This window comes from Miniopterus natalensis, chromosome 12 (assembly GCF_054644295.1).
Source record: "Miniopterus natalensis isolate mMinNat1 chromosome 12, mMinNat1.hap1, whole genome shotgun sequence".
In the NCBI taxonomy this organism is placed as follows: Eukaryota; Metazoa; Chordata; class Mammalia; order Chiroptera; family Miniopteridae; genus Miniopterus; species Miniopterus natalensis.
In genome coordinates, this window is record NC_142092.1 from 64,237,400 (window position 1) to 64,256,874 (window position 19,475).

Here is a 19,475-nt window from a genome sequence, read left to right on the forward strand (position 1 = left end):
CCGCTGAGGAGCAACCCCCCCTCTGCACGTGGGGCATGGACGCTCCAGCTGGACACAGTCCCCACCACCTGTCTGTCTGGCTCATCTCTCCTTATGCTAAATAAACATATCTGCTGGGCCCCTGTGAACCTGGCAGGAATGCAGCCAGCCTCAGAGGGGTATCCCCTGGCTCATGCTGGAAAGTGAGGGGACAGGGGGTTTCTAAGCAGCTCATTTCCACAGAGCTCCTCTGAGCCTGGCCCAGATCAGAAGAGGCTGGGGAAGGTACCAGTCTGTCACTGATCTGAGCATCTGCTCAGAGCAGGACCTGCACAGGGAGCTGCCCGGAGTCTCCAGTCAAACAGAGGAGGAAGAGAAGCAGACAGGCATTTGGGACACCAGGCAATACGGGTTGAGCTAGACACACCCGGGGCACTGGGAGCCCCACAGAGTGAGGGGCTCGCCAGTCTGCAGAAAGTCCTAGGCATTTGACTTAAAGTCTCCAAGGATGAGTAGGGTTTTGCCAGGTCAGGTGGAAAGAGGAGAGCTCCAGGCTAGAACTATGGCAGCAAAGGTTAGGTCTAAAGAGCCCAGGTCTTTCCCTGAGGGCAGCCGCCAAAGGCCCTCAGCCAGTGAGGGGCAGAGATCCCAGGCCTCTTCTCCCCAGGACTCTGGTCCCAGCCCCAACCCTCTCAGCCGGGCACTCACTCACCGAGGGTCTGCTGGTTGCGAACGCCACCGATCACCACGCAGATCTCGGCGGGCACGTCGCCAGTCCCATCCTTGCTGACCGCCTTATTTTCCTCCTTGGCCTCGCCCTGCCAGATCACCTCCTGGATGTAGTCGTCGGGCACCTCTGTCTTCACCTTCACCTCCGTCATCGTTCCCTGCTCGGCACTCAGCGAGGCCTCGGCCGGCACGGGCTCTGGCCCCTCCACCTTGGTGCTCTTCTGGCTGCGCTTCAAGCGCTCCCTGGAAAGAAGAGTCTGTTCAGTATGGACCCCATACCCGCCCCCAGACCAACCTGGGAGCCCACCATCCTGGGGAGTTGCCAAATCTTTAGCTACAGACCCACCCCTCACATGAACCTCCTCTTGATGGTCCCCCAGGGAACCCTGGGGCTCCAAGAAACACAGTTTGAAAATACTGGGCTAGCCTGGCTCCAACTCCACCCATCTTACAGATGGGGAAGCTGGGGTCTAGAGGTCTAAATGTGCCCAGCAACTCCTGTAACTGGAGTTATAAAAGTCCAACAAGGGCGACTCTGGCTGGTTGAAATCACTTCCCCTCAAGCTTCAATGTGCACATGAATCAGCTGAGAATCATGGTAAAATGCAGATTCTGGTTCAGCAGGTCAGGGTTCGGCCTGAGAGTCTACATTTCTAACAAGCGCCCACTGAGACTGGTGCTGCTAACGCTCCATCTGCACGTGGAATAGCAAGGACTTAAGTGGTTCAGTGTGTGAGTGTCTGATGCTGTTCTCTTTGCTCCTTGGCAAGAGGCCTAGAGATCTCATCCAAGCTCTTCCCTGCTCCAGTTTCACAGACGGGGAAACTAGAAGCCAAAAAGGCTCACTTGGTTGTGTCCTGGAGCCAACACTTGGAGCCCAACACAATGGCCTCTAGGTGGCTCTTCAAATATCAGAAAACATCCTCAAGATAAGAGCTCAATACGGAGTTGGGCAGGACATGTGGACACTGAGGCCTAGAGCAGAGTCGTGACTTGCCCAGGGCCACACACAAGATTGGGGGCAGGTCAAGGCATGAAGTCAGGTCCCTGCCATTTACTCCTGAACTGTTATCATAAGGGGTGCCTCATCCTTCTGGCAGGGGACTATCGCTATTACTCCTGTTTCTGAGGTGGGGAAGCCAAGACGTGCACAAACTGGGAAATCAAGTCACATTCCAGGCCCGGGGCCACCGCCCTGGCCATGTCTAGCCTTCTCCACGGCTCCAGGGAAGCATTTGCACTGCGACCTTCAAGTCCCAGACTCAAGGCCCACTGTGGCAAGACCCACTGGCATACCAACTGGGAGGCAGGGGCCCAGGTTCTGATCCCGGATCCACAGTGGACTTGCTCTGTGACTTTGGACAGGCCCTTCTCCTCCCTGGGCTCTAGCTCCATCTATCACAACAGCATGGGTTTTATCACATCTGCTGTCCCTCCCAGGTCCCAGCTCTCTACCAGGGTGGAGAAACTGAGCGGAGAGAGGGAAGGCCCCAGCTAACAAGGGGGCAAAGAAAGGCCACTGGGGAGGTGCAATGGACTAACTTGTATTCTCCATCCCCCAACTCACATGGAGAAGTCCTAATCCCCATCATAACTATATCTGGAGAGAAGGTCTTTAGAAGGTAAAGGTTAAATAAGGCCATAAGGGTGGGGCCCTAATCTGATAGGACTGTGGCCTTAGAAGAAGAGAGAGAGCTCTCTTTCTCTGACTCTGTCCCCACCAAGTGAGGACACAGAAAGAAGGTGACTGTCTGAAAGTTAGGAAGAGGGCCCTTACCAGAATCCAACCACACTGCGGCTCTGATCTCGGACTTCCAGCTCCCAGAGCTCTGAGAAAGTACTCATCTATGCTATTTTGTTATGGCAGCCTGAGCTGACTAATACAGGAGGCCGGGACTCAGATGAACAGAACAGGAATGAAAAGGTAAGCAGAGGGGACACCGGCCAGAGGCAAGGGCTATTGAGTCAGCCACTTCCCGTGTGACTTGAGTCAGCTACTGAACCTCTGAGCATCAGTTTTCACATCTGCAAAATGGAGCTAACAGAGTTTCATGTGGGTTTTAATCAACCAACCCTTGAAAAGCATTTGACACAGTGCCTGGCCTATAACAGCTCTCAAGAAATGGTCGCCATTCCCATGATTAATAATGACAAACTGTCAGAACATCTTCGACACCCAGTGGGCCGTGACACCTCCTCCTAGTATGCTGGCCACATCAGGGCCAGACACTGTCTGACCTTAGGCCCTTCTCCTCAGCAGGAAATGTAACACTGGATGATTCAATCCCTTCAGCTTCATTGCCCTTATTTATTTAAGAAACACTCAATAGTTTCCTATGTGCTAGGTACTGTTCTAACATGCTGACTCCTCTCCTCATCAGTAACAGCCCTGTGAGGTATAATCTCCATTTTGCAGATGAGGGAACTGAGGCACAAGGTGAAACAACTTGTCGAAAGCCACAGGAGTACAAAGAAGTGGAAGCAAGATTTTGTGCAGGCTCTTCGCTGCGACACACCTAGACTGGGAAAGAAACTTTCAGAGGGAAGCCTGCCCACTCACACCCAGGCAGCCCCATGTCACCCATTCCTGCCCCTCAGCATCCAGAACAGAGTTATGACCAAAGTGCTAGTGGGTGTGCAGGAAGACGGGAGGCTCCTGGCTTTTCTGGCTGCTGCTGTCTCCCCAGGATATTCTGAGACAAAGCCCCCTTGCCAAGGTCCAGTGCCTCCCTGAGGGAGGTCAGGCCTATTCCATCCCAGAAGAAAAGCCTTTGAGTTCAGAGAGGTCCAGGAGCATAACCAAAACCAACAGGTTTGAGAAGTTACAAGGGGACAGCTATGGCTTTAGGGAGGGAGAATATTCCTGCCAGTCAGGCACAGGAGGGGACATTCTGGGGAGAGGGAGTTCCCTGGCCCTGGGCACTGGAGCAGAGGCTGGCTGATGGCCTGGCAGCAATGGGATGTGATGATCTAAGATAGAAAGAGCACCAGGATTTGAAGTCGGATCATCCCAGGGCCAAATCTCAGCACTGCCCCTCTCAAGTTGTGGGTTTCTGCCTAAATGACTTCACACACACCCAACCCCACCCCGAGCCTCAGTCTTCTCACCCATACAATGGGTAAACACAGCACCTACCCCTCAGCCCTGTGATGCAGAGACAACAAGGCAATATCTGCAGAGACCTAGGACAGTGGCCCTAGGGGAGATGTTCCATGGGTATCTACCACAAAAATGGAAACCCCGGGCCTTGTCTAAATCGACTCATAGAGATGATCATGCTGGTGGAAACTGGTGATAGAAGTGGCTGAAATTCCCAGCCCGAGGCTGAGGTCACGTGGATGCTCATGGTCAGCCAGTCTTGCCGACTCTGAGGTTCACTAGGCACAAAGACGGAAGCCAGGGTCCTGTCTGACCCTCAACGCCAGTCCAGCAAGAACACAACCCACAGGTCTGGGGGTGGGTGGGGGTGCTGGGTAGGCAGCTGAGGACTCGCCCTGGCTTGGCCCTCAGTGGTCCTGACCTTGGCCGCCCCAAGCACAGTGCTTCTCAGGACCAGCAAAGGGGCCCATCTGAGCGGGTGTCCAACCCGCCAGCGTTCCCCACACCAGAGGTCACGGGAAAGGAAGGGAACATTGTAGGCCCCCTTACCTCAGCCCTTCCTTCACTGCCCACGTTCTGAAGCTCAGCCTTAGTCCTGTGAGCACCTGATCCTGCCATCTGAATGGACTTAGCAGCCCTTCCTGCTCTCAAAGACCTCGCTTTCATCAAGATGTCCTGCTGAGACAGAGCGGCTGTTGGGAGGCTGGGCATCCGCATATCCTGTGACCTTGGGCAAAAGACTCCCTTCTCTGAGCCTCAGTTTCCTTGTCTGTTAAAGGGGGACCATAATCCTTGCAAGGCCAGGGGTAGGAGATGAGCCAGGGAGCTGGCAGAGAGTAATTTCCATGGATGGCAGCTGTCATCATGAGGATGACATCCCTGCCTCTGGGAAGCCTGCCCTGCTCACTTGAGATGCAGTTAGACCCCCTCTCTGAAGGGTCATCTGCCTTGCACAGGCAACTCTTGCACTTTACGCTAAGAGCCATGTGAGCCATCCTCTCACCCACAGGCACTAGGACACATGACATACACTCCCTTAACTGTGACACCCCTTAGCTCTTGCTGTGTGGAGAATCCAGGCGACTTCTCTTCCCCGGCTTCACGCTTTAGATTTATAAGCTCAAATGTTGCTTTTCTCGGCTGCTTTGCATTTAATTAGGCATCCTAATAACAATGGAATCGCAGGAGTACTTACATCACTTTGAGTTAGTGGCACAGCTCCTAACTTCTGTAAAAAAAAATTTTTTTTCATATATCATTTTTTAAAATAGAGCTCATTATTTTAATTATATCCATTTAAATGTACAGTGAAGCCCTTGGATATTCTCAGCACGAATCATTAGGTATATTAGTGAAAAGCACTCGGAATCTATCTACATGCTGACACTCCACAATCTATTCTATTTGTGTCTCTGTAAAATAGATTTATATATAGATAACTACAAAATAGTTGCTCAAGATATGCTATGAATTTTATATTTAGCCTGAGTCACACTTCAACATAAAATCTAAAGTTGGGCACTAAGAGGATATTTCTCAGCAAGTACATAGTATCTGTGGTCGCTGGCTACTACTCATGCCAGAATGCTGGGAGAGAAGCCAGACCAAGTGGGTCCTTGCCCAAGGAATTCCCTACGAGCCCTTGCCTTTCAGTAGGCAATGGTTCTCAAAGTGTGTCCTTAAAGGCGTAGGGGTTCCACAGCAGTGGCCCCAAGGCAGCCATAAGGTCTGAATGAGATTGGTATTGAGTAGGGCTTCAAGGCCCTTACCCTCTCTTTATATGCACAGGTTGGCCTAATGTATACATATTTGGGCTTCCTTCTCCCTGTTGTGGGGTAAATGATGCCCCCCCAAATATATGCCCACGTCCTGATGCCTAGAACCTGTGAATGAGACCTTAGTTGGAAAAAATGGCTCTTTGCAGATGTAATTTATCTGAAGATGTTGAGATGGGATAATCCTGGATTATCTGGGTGGGTCCAAAGGCAACCACAAGTCCCTAAAGGGACACACGGGAGACTAGAGATACAACAGAAGAGAGATGACGCAGAGAAAGAGGCAGCAGCAACATGACCACAGGGAGAGGCTAGAGCGATGTGGCTCTAGGTCAAGGAGTGCTGCAGCCACCAGAAGGTGGAAAAGGCGAAGAGAAGATTCTCCCCAGAGCCTCGAGAAGCGTGACCCTGCCAACACCTTGATCTTGGACTTCTGGCCTCCAGAACTGTAAGAGAACAAACTTCTGATGTTTTACGCCACCCAGTTTGTGGTAATTTGTTACAGCAGCTACAGCAAACTAATACATAAGACTACATTCGAATACCTCCAAAGTGATGATGTTTGCAAACCACTGCCCTCCACTACCCTCAGTTTTCTTCTGCTTCATTCTTACTCTTCCCTGTGACTGCATCTGGTCAGTCCAATGTGCCTACAAAGTCTGCCTGGGGACATTTCAGAAACAAATCTCTTCCTCTGGGTCTTACCAGGTGGTTCTCCAAGTGCTTAGACCCTTCCCCTCTCATCTGGCGCTCACACGAGCCCTGTGGCTCCGAGGGGGAAACCGAAGCACAGCCCCTTTCACATCCACATCTGACTTGTGCACCACGCCTGGCGCACAGCAGAGATTCAATCAACACAGAGACTAAATGGCATGCTGAAGTGATGAGCTTATTCTGAAAACAATTCTTCCAACTCTCATCCTGGAGTCAGTCTCACTAAACCCTGCTGCCCAAGACAATGCAACCAAATAACAAATCAGTGGATTTGAGGCCCAAGGACAAATGCCATTTCTGGCCATGCTGGAGAAAGAATCCCAGGTGATGCCAGGTGCCCAGGAATCAGAAAACTGTTTCTGGGCACAATTTCTAAGTCATTCCACCAAAAATACTAATGCTTGATGTTCTGTCAAGTTCTACCAAATGGCAGTAGTGGGGAGAAGTCCTCAGCACGCAGCACTTCAGTCCTGCCCCTGCTTGACTCGGTTTTCTCAGCTACATGAGTGGGCTGGACTCTGACGTCCAAGGTCCCTGTTGAGGCTGGATCTCTATCCAGCAGGGTGCGCCTATCTCTTTGCACAGGATGGGGAGCAGTGTATCCATCTGCACCCCAAGACTCAGCCTGAGGACCCCTCCACCTCCTCTAAAGGCTACTGCTTATTTATTCTGGTACTTTAGCCACCTGAAACAGTATAGGGGGGAAAAAAATCTCTAATCACAGTGTGTAAATAATGACTCAGTTAACTCCCTCTAGAATACAACTTCATTAAAGACTCCACTCATTAGGAATGAGGGTTAACTGGCCTCAAGCTGTGTTTAAGCACACTCTCCATGAATGCACGGATGCACGCGGTGTTAAACGAATTAATGTACATTCAGCTGTGACTTCAGGGGCGTGTTTACCCTGCTGCCGGGGCGGACCACTGACCAAGCCCTCCAACCCTACCCATCTGCCCACCTACCAATGATCTCAGTGCAAATGATTACCTAGTTGTAGATGTCAGTGGACCCCTCCTTGGCCATGCTCCCTAAGTCCAGTGAGTGGTCACTTCCCCCAGTCCACCATAGCTGTTCTTCCCAAGGCCCCCTGTGACCTCCATGCTCCTCAACCCAATGGTCCCTTCTCAGTCCTCAATGATCTCATCCTTTGACGAGTCCCCCTCTCTCCTCCGTCCCAACATTTTCCCACTTTGCTCTGTGTTTGCTGGTGGGCCTCTCGCCTTCTGGCCCCTCCTCTGCCTCCCACTGATTCCTCCTCACCAGCCCAACCATTACACATTATCGCGCCCCAAGGATCAGTTCTGGAACCTCTTCTATTTTTATCCATACTCACTCCCTAAGTCATCTCATCCAGACTCATGCTTTTAAATATTAACTATGTGAATGAAGATGAATCGCAAACTCTGTCTCTAGCTTGGACCTGCCCCCTGAACTCCAGGCCTGGATCGCCAACTGCCTGCTTGGCACATCCCCTGGGACGCCTACCAGGCACCCACATGTAACAGGTGCAAACTGAGCCGCTGCCACACTCCTCCCCCCAAGTCAAGAAACAGTTCTTCTGACTCCTACCCTTGTGCTCTTCCCACTAATCCCCAAGTCTACGATGCCACCAGCAAATAACTGGAGTCTTCTCCATTTCCTTTACTAACAGCTTCCTTCCCTCCAGCTCCTCAGGCCCAGACCCTGGAATTATCCTTGTCTTGAATCTACCAGCAAATCCTATAACCTCCACCTTCAAAATATGTCTAGAACCTGAGCACCCCTTACCACCCCCACGGCCACCACTCTCATCCAAGCTGCCTTCCTTCCTCCTGTCTGGTTGTAACAACCTCCCAGCCAATCTCCCTGCCTGGCGCCCGGCTGATGTCAGCTAACGTCTGCTGAATGATACAAACAATGAGCCCCGATGTAAATACGCCAGCAGGCAGAGTGAGAGGTGCCGACAGTGATGAGGGCGATGAGGCAAGGGACACAAACAAGGACAAGGGCAAGTAAGGCGTGCTGAGTGCATCCCAGGCGTGGTGCGTCACTCTGAATTCACTCATTTCACTGTTCTCCACAGTGCCTTATATGGTAGGTAGTTTTGTTTACCGAAAGAAAACCTAGGATCAGAGAAGCAGAGTTAACTTTTTCATGACTGCACAGCTTTCTAGTGACAAAAGTGGGGTTCAACCAGGTCTGCTCAACTTTAACTCTTGGGCTTTTGATCATTTGGATGATTTTTGTGTTTCCTCAAGCAAAGAGAAAATAATAAAATCGGCTTGTTGAATGAATGAACAAATAAATGACCAAGTGAACAGAAGCTCCCAGAGATGGGGAACATATTCCCATGCCTCCTACAGGGCCCTTAGTATCCTGACAGAAGGGAGCCCACGCCCGATGCTTAAAATGAGGGGATCCGTCTCTGCCACAGAGAAATGTGCGTGCGCTCTGTGCTCACTGCTGACCTCCAACTCTCCTTGACATGTCTTTAAATGGCCACTGTGCTCACACATGTCCTTTGGATAGAAAGAAGCTCCTGTTTTTAGCCGCAAGGATGGAAATCATAATGGGGATAAAGGTCACAATGTCTGTCCATTGGCCTGAAAGGCCCAAAAGAGGGAACCTTCAGCAAAATCCCCATTTCCACAAACCTCGGTAATGAGGCCTGCATCTGTATTTACTATTCCGCCCGTGTTTCAAATCTCCACGCCATCGCCTAGGCCTTAATAACGCTCAGAATTCTCTGCACCTCCGTTTCTGTCATGTATCACTGATATATTTTAATAAATAGTCAAGTAGAAGAGATGAGATTAATAGATTAAAACTATTAACCTATTAAACAACTCCTAACAGTCTAGAAATTCAAAATAACCCACAACGCATAAACATACCATTAGTTTGAGATCATTCTTAGGCACTTAATTGTCTTCAATGTATGGCGTCAGTCAGCCACAACGCTGGGTAATGCTGCAGCTCAGAAAGACAGCATAAAGATTTAAATATTAAGAGTTAATTCCCTGGTTAATTTAAGCCTAAAATACAGAAAAGCAGGAGTCTTGAGCAACACTGGGTAGAGCTGGGTGCCCTGGTATATGACAGAAGGCTGCTGGCCCAAATCATTGAAAAGAAATATCGTTAACAGCATCTTAAACAAAAGTACAGCCTTCGTCTTCCAATGGGTCCGGCAGTGGTGCAATTCGGATCCGTTAGCAAGGTGCGCTGCTCTCCGGAGACCCACCTCCCCGGGTTTCCCTCACGTCAGTTGGGACCCTGCAAACTCGGGAATTCTCATCCAGGTGGAATCCCCTCTGGCAGGTGGGGAAGGGGAGGCCATAGAGGGGCCCATGCACACTGTTCTGCATCTTGTAGGGCACCCATGGGTCTGAAACAGGCCCCAGAGGGCAGGTAACTCAATCAGGGAAGAGGGAGGCAGTCCCTAAGCTGGTCCTCACGCTGGACGAAGTATAAACAGAGAATAAATACACTCCCTCTGCCACCAACGTTATTTCCTGCTGTGGCTGTTACTTAGCTCCCATCCCTTTCTCATACAACTACTCTGGCCACTTTCTCCTTGGAATGAAGGGTCCTACCCAACAGGAAAACTTCCTCTCCAACATCCTGCCCTCACTCCCAAGTGATGCCCGGAGCCGTCCCGATGCCGTCCCACCAAAGCGCCTCCCCCGGTCATGGCACTACATCTGGCCTCCTCCCCTCCGTGCCCCACCTACCAGTCCTGGAGGCCGGCTGATGACAGGCTGAGGTTTGTAATGCACAGCCAGCTCTGTCCACACACTCGATGTTGAGGACCCAGCCTGGTCCCTCACTTCCCGGGGAAAAGCTGCCCCTGACACAGAAATGAGACTCCTAACTGCACAGTCCAGGTCCTCCCAAGGTATCGGGGTGATAAACTAGGTGCATGAACCACTGCCAGGCTCTGTAACCTGCCCTCTCCTCGTGGGTAAGTCAGGGATGTTAACCTAACCACTAAGAGTTGTGTAGAGGTTAAAGCACAGGGATGCACATGGGTGCCGAGCATGGCACCACGCACACAGTAGGGCTCAATAAATGTTAGTTTTTTTCTCCCATCCTTACGAAGCTTAATCCAGACAAAATATGAAAAGTTTGGTGGAACTATGAAAGAGATGAGTGAAAAATGAACATAGAAGGGGTCTTTAGGCCCGATCAAAACGAAAGGAGTGGAGGGCACGGCCCCCTCCACGCAGCAGCAATGAAGAGAGGGGCTGAGGACACACTCTGCAGCCAAGTCCCTGCAGGAGGGAAGGCGGAGGGAGCGACCACGGCGCACTGGAGTACGCGGCACTCTCAACCGTCTCGTGTGGCATGGACCCGGGAAGCTGGAGCCAGGGCGGAGGGTTCTTCTCTTCCGTGGGCAGAGCCAGACAGACCCGCGTTGCCTTCTTAGATCAAGAGCCTCAAGCAGTGAATGGGCCACATCATCCTAGTTACCCTTCTCAAGACCACACTTCTTCAGGACAAGGCAGGACTTCCGAACGCTCTGAACTGACAGCCACAGCTGCACAAGACGTTCCTTAACTTGCTCAAGGAGCACACGTGGGAGACCCGAGCTGGGTGGCTGGACTGAGCAGAGGTGCCCTAGAGACCTGACGCTTCACTCTGCAGGACCATCCCAAGCCCAAAAGCCACAGTGCCATTTGGCAAAAATGAGTCACTGATTTTGATGTGTATAAGTAAGTTTGCATTCCTGTGGCTGTCTTCACAGGGCAAACCTCATTTTCTAGAATCTGCCCTATTTGCAGAGTCTTGGTTTAACAGTGACTGATAAAGCAGAGAGTGAACTCTGCCCACCAAAAAACCAACTGACCCAGCCCCATCCACACACACACACACGCTTTGGAATTGAACTTTCAGAGTCAGCCTGCAATTTATGATTTCTGTGGTCCAACTTTGCCCAAAGTTTGGTAGGGCGAGAATGCACATTTCTAGAAATCAAATACGCTCCAATAACAGGAGCATAAATCTAGGGCCAAGATGGAAGACGCAGCCTGACTAAAATACACACGTAGTTCTCAAGTGGTTCATTCTGCTAACACCACACTGGCCACTGACTAGCATCAGGCCTACTGTTACTGTGCATTTTTGCGCAAACGAAGTTAATTTGTTTAGAGCTATTTTTATTTTACTGCTGAAATCCAAAATGCTAAAAAGCAAGAATATATTATTCAAAAAATAATTAGGCAGCCACACACATGTGATTATCAAATTAAATGGTCCACCAGTGGAAAATCTTGGCTAAAAAGGACAAGACTCAGCCTGGCCCAAAGCCACTGGACTGTTCGGGTAACGTTGGACAAGTCTATTTCTCAATTCCCTCCAAGGAAAAGGGATGCCAATCACTCCTCAGAGGTGCCTCTGGGAGGATCAATGAGATATGTATAAACTGCGTAACACAATAGCTGGATCGTGGTAGATCCTCAACAAATATGAGCTCCACCCCCACCCTCACCCCTACCTCCAGCTCTCACTCTCCCCAATGTCTAGGCTCTACAAGAAATCAATTGCCACCCCACTGTTACCTCCTCTAGGAGTGGACTCCAGCATGGTGGTGATGCGGTGATAAAAACAAGCATTTCCTAAACACCTACTATGGGTCAGGAATTGTGCTAAGGTTATATATATTATTATTACACTTAACAATATTATTAAATTGCTATTACACTTAAAAATAGTGATATTAAAATCATTAATATTACTATCATTGACAACACTATGAAGGGAGGTACTAATACAACCCCCATTTTACCAGTGAGGAAACTGAGGTCAGGTAACTAGCCCAAGGTCATATCCAGGAGGTGGACAGTGCCAAGATCTGAACCCAGGCAGTGTGGGCTGCTGATTGTTGTGCTAAAGCTGCCTGGCCCTTAGCAGAGCTAGAGAGAGAACACAGAATAGAGATGCCTGGCAGGTCAGGCATGGAGAGTGGGAGCCACAGGGGTTACAGCTGGTTCCACACCCTCCCAGGATCAAGCAGGAGGCTGTGCACTTTGGATGCAGGATTCGCATAATGCTCTATGAAACTAGACTCCTTGGGCCTGAATAAAATAACCTTTTAGAAACTCACTTCCAAGCTTACCTTCTAAGACTGTGCTTCTCCTGAACCCTTAGCAACACTTCTTATAACATCTTGCCCCCTGCCATTTATTCTCCTCCTGGCAGCCAGAATGATCCTTTTAAAACCAAATTCATGCCACTCTTCAGCTCAAAATCCCCAGTGGTTCCCCACCTCACACAGGATAACAGCCTCCAAGGCCCTGAACAGCCACATCAGCCTCCTTGTTGTTGCTCCAATGTGATGTACACATTCCTGCCCCAGGGCCTCTGCACCTACTGTTCTCTCTGCCTGGAATGTGCTTCTCCCATGAATGCCTGGCTCAGTCCCTCATCTCCTTCAGATCCTTGTTCAAATGTCACCTTCCTGATGATGCAATAGTCCCTGTGGTTCACTAATCCCCCTCCCTTCTTTCTCCCCAAAGCACACTTTACCCCATGACATACCACATTTTGATGTAGTTATTACGTCTCCTCCACTCCCACTAGGACATCAGCTCCACAAGGCCAGAGGTTCTGTCTGTTTTCATCTTCCCCCCATCCCAGCAATCTCCCTGTCTACTCAATCTTGGCCAGTTGTTAGGCAACTGGGACACACAGAGAATGAATGAGTCCCTTAACCTCTTCCATCCCTGGTTTCCTCAACTCCAAATGAGAGTGTTGGACTAGGTTATTTAGGGTCCTTCTAGCTCTGAAAACCTTCAACTGCAAAAAAAAGGGGGGGGGGAGGTTAATTCATTATAGCAAGCCCATAGAAACTGCATTTTCTTTAGCATTTTCCACAGCCCTGAGAATGAGTGAGGTTTGGCGGAGTTGTGCTCTGTGATTTGTAACCTGCACACCAGGTCGGCATTAACCTCAAGTGCGGGGATCACTGGTCTTATAAAATGGACCCAGGTTGGGTTACAGGGAAGTAAACCAAACCACATTTGGTTGTCTCTTAGGATCAGAAACACCATCTCTCCTTGTCCCCCTCAATTTAACACTAATTCCTTAGCAACCCATGCTGTTGGTTTTGGGGTTTAGCCAGAGGTCCTCTGGAGAAGTAACAAAATTAGGTGTTCTGGGCCAAAAGGAAGGCACTAGGATGAAAGCAGGCCCTGGTGTGTGATAGAGTGTGCTGTGGCACGGCTGGGAGCTGAGTGGAAGCCCACGTCAGAGAGTCACGGGTCCCTCAAGGTCATTCCTGACCAGGGCCATCTAGCCTACCTCTGACTTCAGGGAGCCTTGGGCCTTTGTCTCCCCATCTGAAACAACCACTAAGTGAGTCTAATGTTCCACAAAGTGTTTACAAGTCCAGATCCCACCTGGCCAACCTAACCCAAGGCCAGGGTCAAATTCACCAGCTTCAGCTAGGACCCGCATTGACATTCTCTTGATGTTTAATGTGTGAGTCACTTAGACTGAATGCTGGGTCACTATATAACTGCTCTGGTCTTTCAAAGATGCTCTATTAGCTTTAATGACAGAATCAATGTAAACTCACTTGTTAGTTCCACTGTCGTCCCTGCCTTCTTGACAAGCCCCCAGCCTATGGCACAGCCCTTGGCCCCAAACAGTCTCTGCTAACACCTGTTAACTGATTCCTTCATACCAGGAAGCGAGGGCACAGTGGCTGAACACATGCATCGGAGAAGGGGCTGTCCTGCTCATTTCCAACTGGGCAGCCTGAATCGGGTAAACCTCTCTGTGCCTCAGCTTCCTCATCTGTAAAGTGGGGATAATAAGAGCATTCCCCCTTAGGGTTGTTATAAAGGTTACATAAATTAATAGTAAGTTAATATATGTAAGTCACTTAGCCCAAACCCTGACATATAAGTGGTGACTCAGTGGTTCTCATTATTACTAGAAATTTTTTCAAGTTACACACGACCCCAAGGTTTGGACTGGTCGTTCCTGGTGTATATTCTGGCATCTTGGTAACAATACAGGGCTCTGTAACTGAGGATATTCAAGCCTAGGTTAGTCAGGGGGAGTAGAGATGGCACGCATGCCACCCGCCCACTCCCCTGGCTGGGGCAGGTATCTCTAATCTATCTCAGCACGCTTCTCCCTCCCCCTGTAGCCATGGGCCGGTAAGGCTCAATTCAGAGCTTCATAGCCACTAGGACTGTGGGGAAACCCACCTGCTGTCCTCGATCAACAGGCAGATATGCTGGCATGGCACTGATTCACGCCCAAAGACAAGGACCACACCTGCGTGAATCATGGGAAACGGGCAGAGCCTCATCTGTCAGTTCACTGCTGTAGGCCCAGCGCTTGAATAGTGCCTGGCATGGGGCAGACACTCAAATGTCCGTTGGATGAATAAATTAGCATCAAACCCACCGGAGTCCACCGCACAGAGTACTGAGCCCAGCCTAGCAGGTGCTCAATGAATGTGGGAGGACGGTGGGATAGGCCTGCTCGACCCTCACCTGAGCACACTATTTGTGAGTAGAGAAAGCACCTGGCTTTGGCAGGTTCAAGGCCTGACACGGCCACTCACTCATCACGTGACCCTGAGCAGGGCCTCCTCTCCCCAGGTATACAATGAGAGGAAGGGGCTAGACAAAGCCCAAGGCCCCTTCCAGCCCTGATAGTCCAGGAAGCACTTCCAGGCACCACTCATGTAAAGGCTCCCACACTGCCCCGCAGGCCACAGCTTCATACACTGTCCTCAAGCAAAATCGCTCTCCAGGGGCACAGGAGAGAAACACAAGGCGCTGGGGGCGCTGGGCAGCTGCTGGACATGACGTGTGTCACCACCTGTACTCACAAGCCCAAGCCCAACTACCTACCACTCCATTCCAGCCCATACTCCCAGTCCCTACATCATCCCCACATCATCTCCCATCTCATTCAGCACAGCCAACCCATAAGCACTGAGCACCTGCTACAGGCCAGCCCCTACCAGTGAACAAGACAGACGTGAGCCTTGCCCACGGAGCTGGCAGTAAAGAGGTAGAGAAAAATACACAAATAAGTGAAATATTTGAGGAGCATAAAGAGGTCACAGGCTCTTGAAGAAGGGAGTCAGGGAAGGCTCCTCTAGGGAAAGAGAGACATAATTGAGACCTGAAGGATGAGAGGGCCCTAATTATGGGAAGACCAGAGAAAAGAACACTCCAGGCAAAGGAACAGCAGTTGCAAAGGCTCTGAGGCCAGGGGCCAGCAAACCATGGCCCTTTGTGTATTTACTTATTACCTATGACACTTTTGCATTACACGGGCAGAGTTAAGAAGTTGCCAGAGACTATAGCCTATGAAACATAAAATACTTACTATCTGACCCTTTACAGGTAAACCTGGATGCCCCCAGCTGAGAGTATTAGATAAACAGAAAGAAGGTCAGGGAAGCCAACACAAACTGAGTGATGGGGGGGACTGACATTGGGGAGGTGGGTGGGAGCCACCCGGTGCTCGGTTATGTGGCTCACAATGACCTCCAGCCTGTTGTCACTGTCTCCACTCCAACACTGGCCAGGGTGATCTCCCTGAAACACATTACTCTTCTGCTCAAAGAACTTTAACGGCCCCCACGGTTTCCCAAAGCCTGTCCCATGGAACCACTCACTCCATGGGATGAACCTCAATAAAAGGGTTCCATGGTTCCGTAAGTTTGAGAAACATGGCATTCTCCTCTCTCTCTTTCTCTCTCCTCTCAGATATTTTCAAGCACACACATTAGCATATGAAAGGCTTTGAAAAGTTCCACAGTGAAGAAATTGCTTGACTTTGTTTAACCCACTGTCCTTCAAACTTATTTGGCCACAGAACCCCTTTTTTCCCACAAAATTCTATTAACGCTTAAAAAAAAAATAGTGTTCCACGGGCTAAAGGGCAAACTCCTCTGCTTGACATTCGCGATCTGACCCCAATTTCAGTAGGTAATCCTGAAGCCTGTTCCAGATCTTGTGTGTGGCCTGGGGAGCCATCTGTCTGTCTGTCCCTGATTCCTTCTTGCCTCCAATGCCCCAAATAAATGTCTAGCCAAGGGAACAGCAGCAGCAGCGGCACTAACATTTACCAAGTGCATCCACTGCGTGGGCCAGTCTAGTATGTCTTCCCACCTTCTTTGGTAATGAGCCCAATTTTCCTTTGGGGACCACCCCTCCCCATATCCTGCCAGCTCCCAGGGTGAGGATACACCCCTGGTCTGGCTCAGCAGAGTATTCCATTCCCCTGCTTTGGAGTGACTGGTTCAGGAGGACGGACACAGGACACAAGCCCGGCCAACAGATTCCAGACTAGGATGGGGCTGGCTCCCCTAGAGTTCACAACACAGGAGATGAGATGGAATTCAAGCCCCCCAGTCTTGGCTTCACCCCTAAGTTTCCCCCAACTTGAGCAGCCGAAGGCCAGTTCAGGATTGAGTCAACCTTTGTTCCAGTCACAGGTGCCCACAGAAGACACCAGGAGGGCTGGAAAGTGCCGCCCACGACCGCACATCCTCCAGGGAAGTATGGATACTTCTCGGCAAAGGGGACTGGCTGGACCATCCATCATTTCAGGCGGAAGAGGAAGACCAGGGAGAGGTGGCTGTTAGTTGTGAGGCCAGGAGAAGGGGGGGAGTGTACCTGTTCGCAGTGCTTTTCCTTCCAGCCGCACTGGCTCCGTCAGCCTACAAAAGAAACCCAAAACACCTGCATTAGCCAAGGGGGAAGACAGAGATTCTACCCACTGCCACCCCACCAGGCTGCTGCTCAACACCGGCCCTCAGACAGAGGGGTGAGTTGGCCACGACCCCCTGCTCCATTCCCCCAGGCTGGAAAAATCTGCCCCCAGTGGTAAGAGGGAGTCAGCACACCCCCATCCAAATCTGCTTGGCCCTTTAAATCCAGCGGAGCACCCATTGCCAACACAAACCCAGCAACCACAGAGCCCTGGGGACTCGGTGAAAAGTAAGTAACCAGCTAAATCTGAGATTGAATTGCACCATTTTTATTTTCAGCTGGGATTTCCAATAAAACAGTAGCCGCAGATTTATTCCTACCAACCAGAGGGGGAAAATCCATTTATGTTAATATATTCTGTCCCCCAACCCTCAGAGCAGGGGGAGGCAAGAGAGTGCCAGTTCTTAATCTCTTTATTTCGGGGTAAGGGTGGGGAAATAAGGCTGACCAAATGAAATTTTCAGAAATCATAAAATTCTGGTTCAGATGGAGAGACTGAGGCCCTGGGCGAGAATTCAGCTGCCTGAAGTCTCATGAGGACTGAATGACATATACCTGGGAATCCTGACTTCCAGGCCAGCGCTGGGGGGACCTTGATGGGGAGGCTGCAGACATGGGGGAACGCCCAGGTTGTCCACCACCCCTGGTTGAAGATGCATTCCCTAGCTTTGTGCAAGCATTTATAATAATAGTGATCATAGTTCCAACGATGTAGGTTCAAAACTCTGGCACACATTTGTTCCCAAATTCAGAATCCTTCCAATTTTAGAAAGGTAATGCTGGCACATGTGTTCTGTATTTGGAAACAACCCTTGCAGGGTCTGGGGAGCCCCCAGTACTCAAGCACACTGGTATTTCTATAGTGAAACTAACGCAGTCAGCCCCACGTGGGATAAATGAAGACGGCAACTAGCCTCTTCTCCCTTAGGTCAAGTTCTGCCACTTCATTAGTTTAAAAAAATTTTTGTTTTTCAAGCTTTTCAAATTTTAGGATTGTGGATGAAGGATTGAGGACCTAAAATAAACACAGCAGCAGCTACCTTTTAATGAGTGCTTGTGGGAAGGTGCAAACTGGTAAAACCAGATGGCAGACTTCGATCCAAAGAGTAAATATGTAAAAATAAAGGGGTTTCACCCCACCTCTGAAAAAAGGCTACATTTCAGCCTCAATTTAAAAACAGTTAATCCAGCAACACAAAGTCCCACATGGCCACAGTCAGTTGAGCTGACATACCTGGTTCTCCAGTCTCTACCCCTCCCTCTTGCCTTATACCCAGTCCTCCAGCCGGGCCCCTGTTGGCACCCAGACTGGCTCCCCTTGAAGAACTTTCCAGCAGGGGCTGGACATTAAATGCCCCTTATTTAATCCTCTCAATAGCTCCCCCAACACACATATACAATATTCCCATTTTACAGATGAGGCACAGAGGATCCTTAAGCCATTCATCCAACACCCCACAGCTACAAGCCCAGGTCTGGATGACTCCAGTGCCCGCCTTCCTCACCTCTGTAATATTTTATCTCCTGCCAACATTCAGGAGAGCTAATCGGGAAATGGGGTGAGCCCACACCGCCCCCATCGCCCACACGAGGGAAGTGGAAAGGGGAAGGACAAATGGGGAGGTAGAAGCGTGAGGCCTGGGCGGGAGAAATGAATGGGATGCCGGTGTATTATTTCAGTAGAAGAAACAAAGCAGAAAATGGTTTGCATATCATTTCACTGGGAGCAGAAAGAACAGGATCAATTACAGCCTCTCTCCCACACTGCGTTCCTCAAAACTCGTCTGTAAAGCGCGGGAAGGCGTTTTCGGGTCCGTATCATAAAGGCAGAAGTGGCAGGGGGAGGAAATTCTGCCCCAGAGAGCCTAAAAAGTCTATAAACTCCCCAAAGCCCTCCTGCCTCTCAGACTCCTCTCTGGCCGTCTATTTCTAGCATTTCATACATATTTTTAATGTTGCCTTTTTTCGCCCTTTTCCTCTTAATTTCCCAGAGCTGACCAGTTCAAACACAGTGAGCACGTGGCTGGGGAGGGGAGAGCGTGTTTTCGGGACACCTGCTCATCCCCAGCTATGCGCCCTTTCCTGATGCTCATGACACTTGAGCTTTGTACCACTGCTGGCGACACTCATCTTCTTTTCCACCCATTTTTATAAAATAAAGACAAAATGCTAAACATGTTCAAATAGACAGCTGTCTAAACAGATCCCTTTGCAGAGACTAAGGTGGCGGCACGGGCGAAAACGAACCGCTGGAGGAGGGGTGCTACCTCGTCAGGGTGTGAAACGTCCGTTTAGAGCTGACGGACAATGGGCACAAGTAAGAGACGTCGAAGACAGCACGTGTCAGTATCACAGCACCTGTCAATCACAGCATCTGGGCCTGGCGGAGTCCAGACCCACCGTAATGAAAGGGGACAACGACCCTCCGGCCCTCCCAGCTCCAGCTGAAGC

General features: G+C 50.2%; 1 protein-coding gene across 9 annotated transcripts in view; it reads right to left on the reverse strand.

Annotated features, from left to right (window-relative positions):
* ZNF618 (zinc finger protein 618) overlaps window positions 1-19,475 on the reverse strand; it is a 150,403-nt gene that overhangs the window by 49,900 nt on the left and 81,028 nt on the right. For all 9 annotated transcript variants that reach the window (XM_087822873.1, XM_087822872.1, XM_087822871.1 and 6 more), the window contains exons 2-3: window positions 16,929-16,972; window positions 692-951 (exon numbers count right to left, since the gene is read on the reverse strand). In XM_087822873.1, the coding sequence (XP_087678999.1) occupies window positions 692-951; window positions 16,929-16,972 (304 nt within the window). The remainder of the gene's footprint in view (window positions 1-691; window positions 952-16,928; window positions 16,973-19,475) is intronic.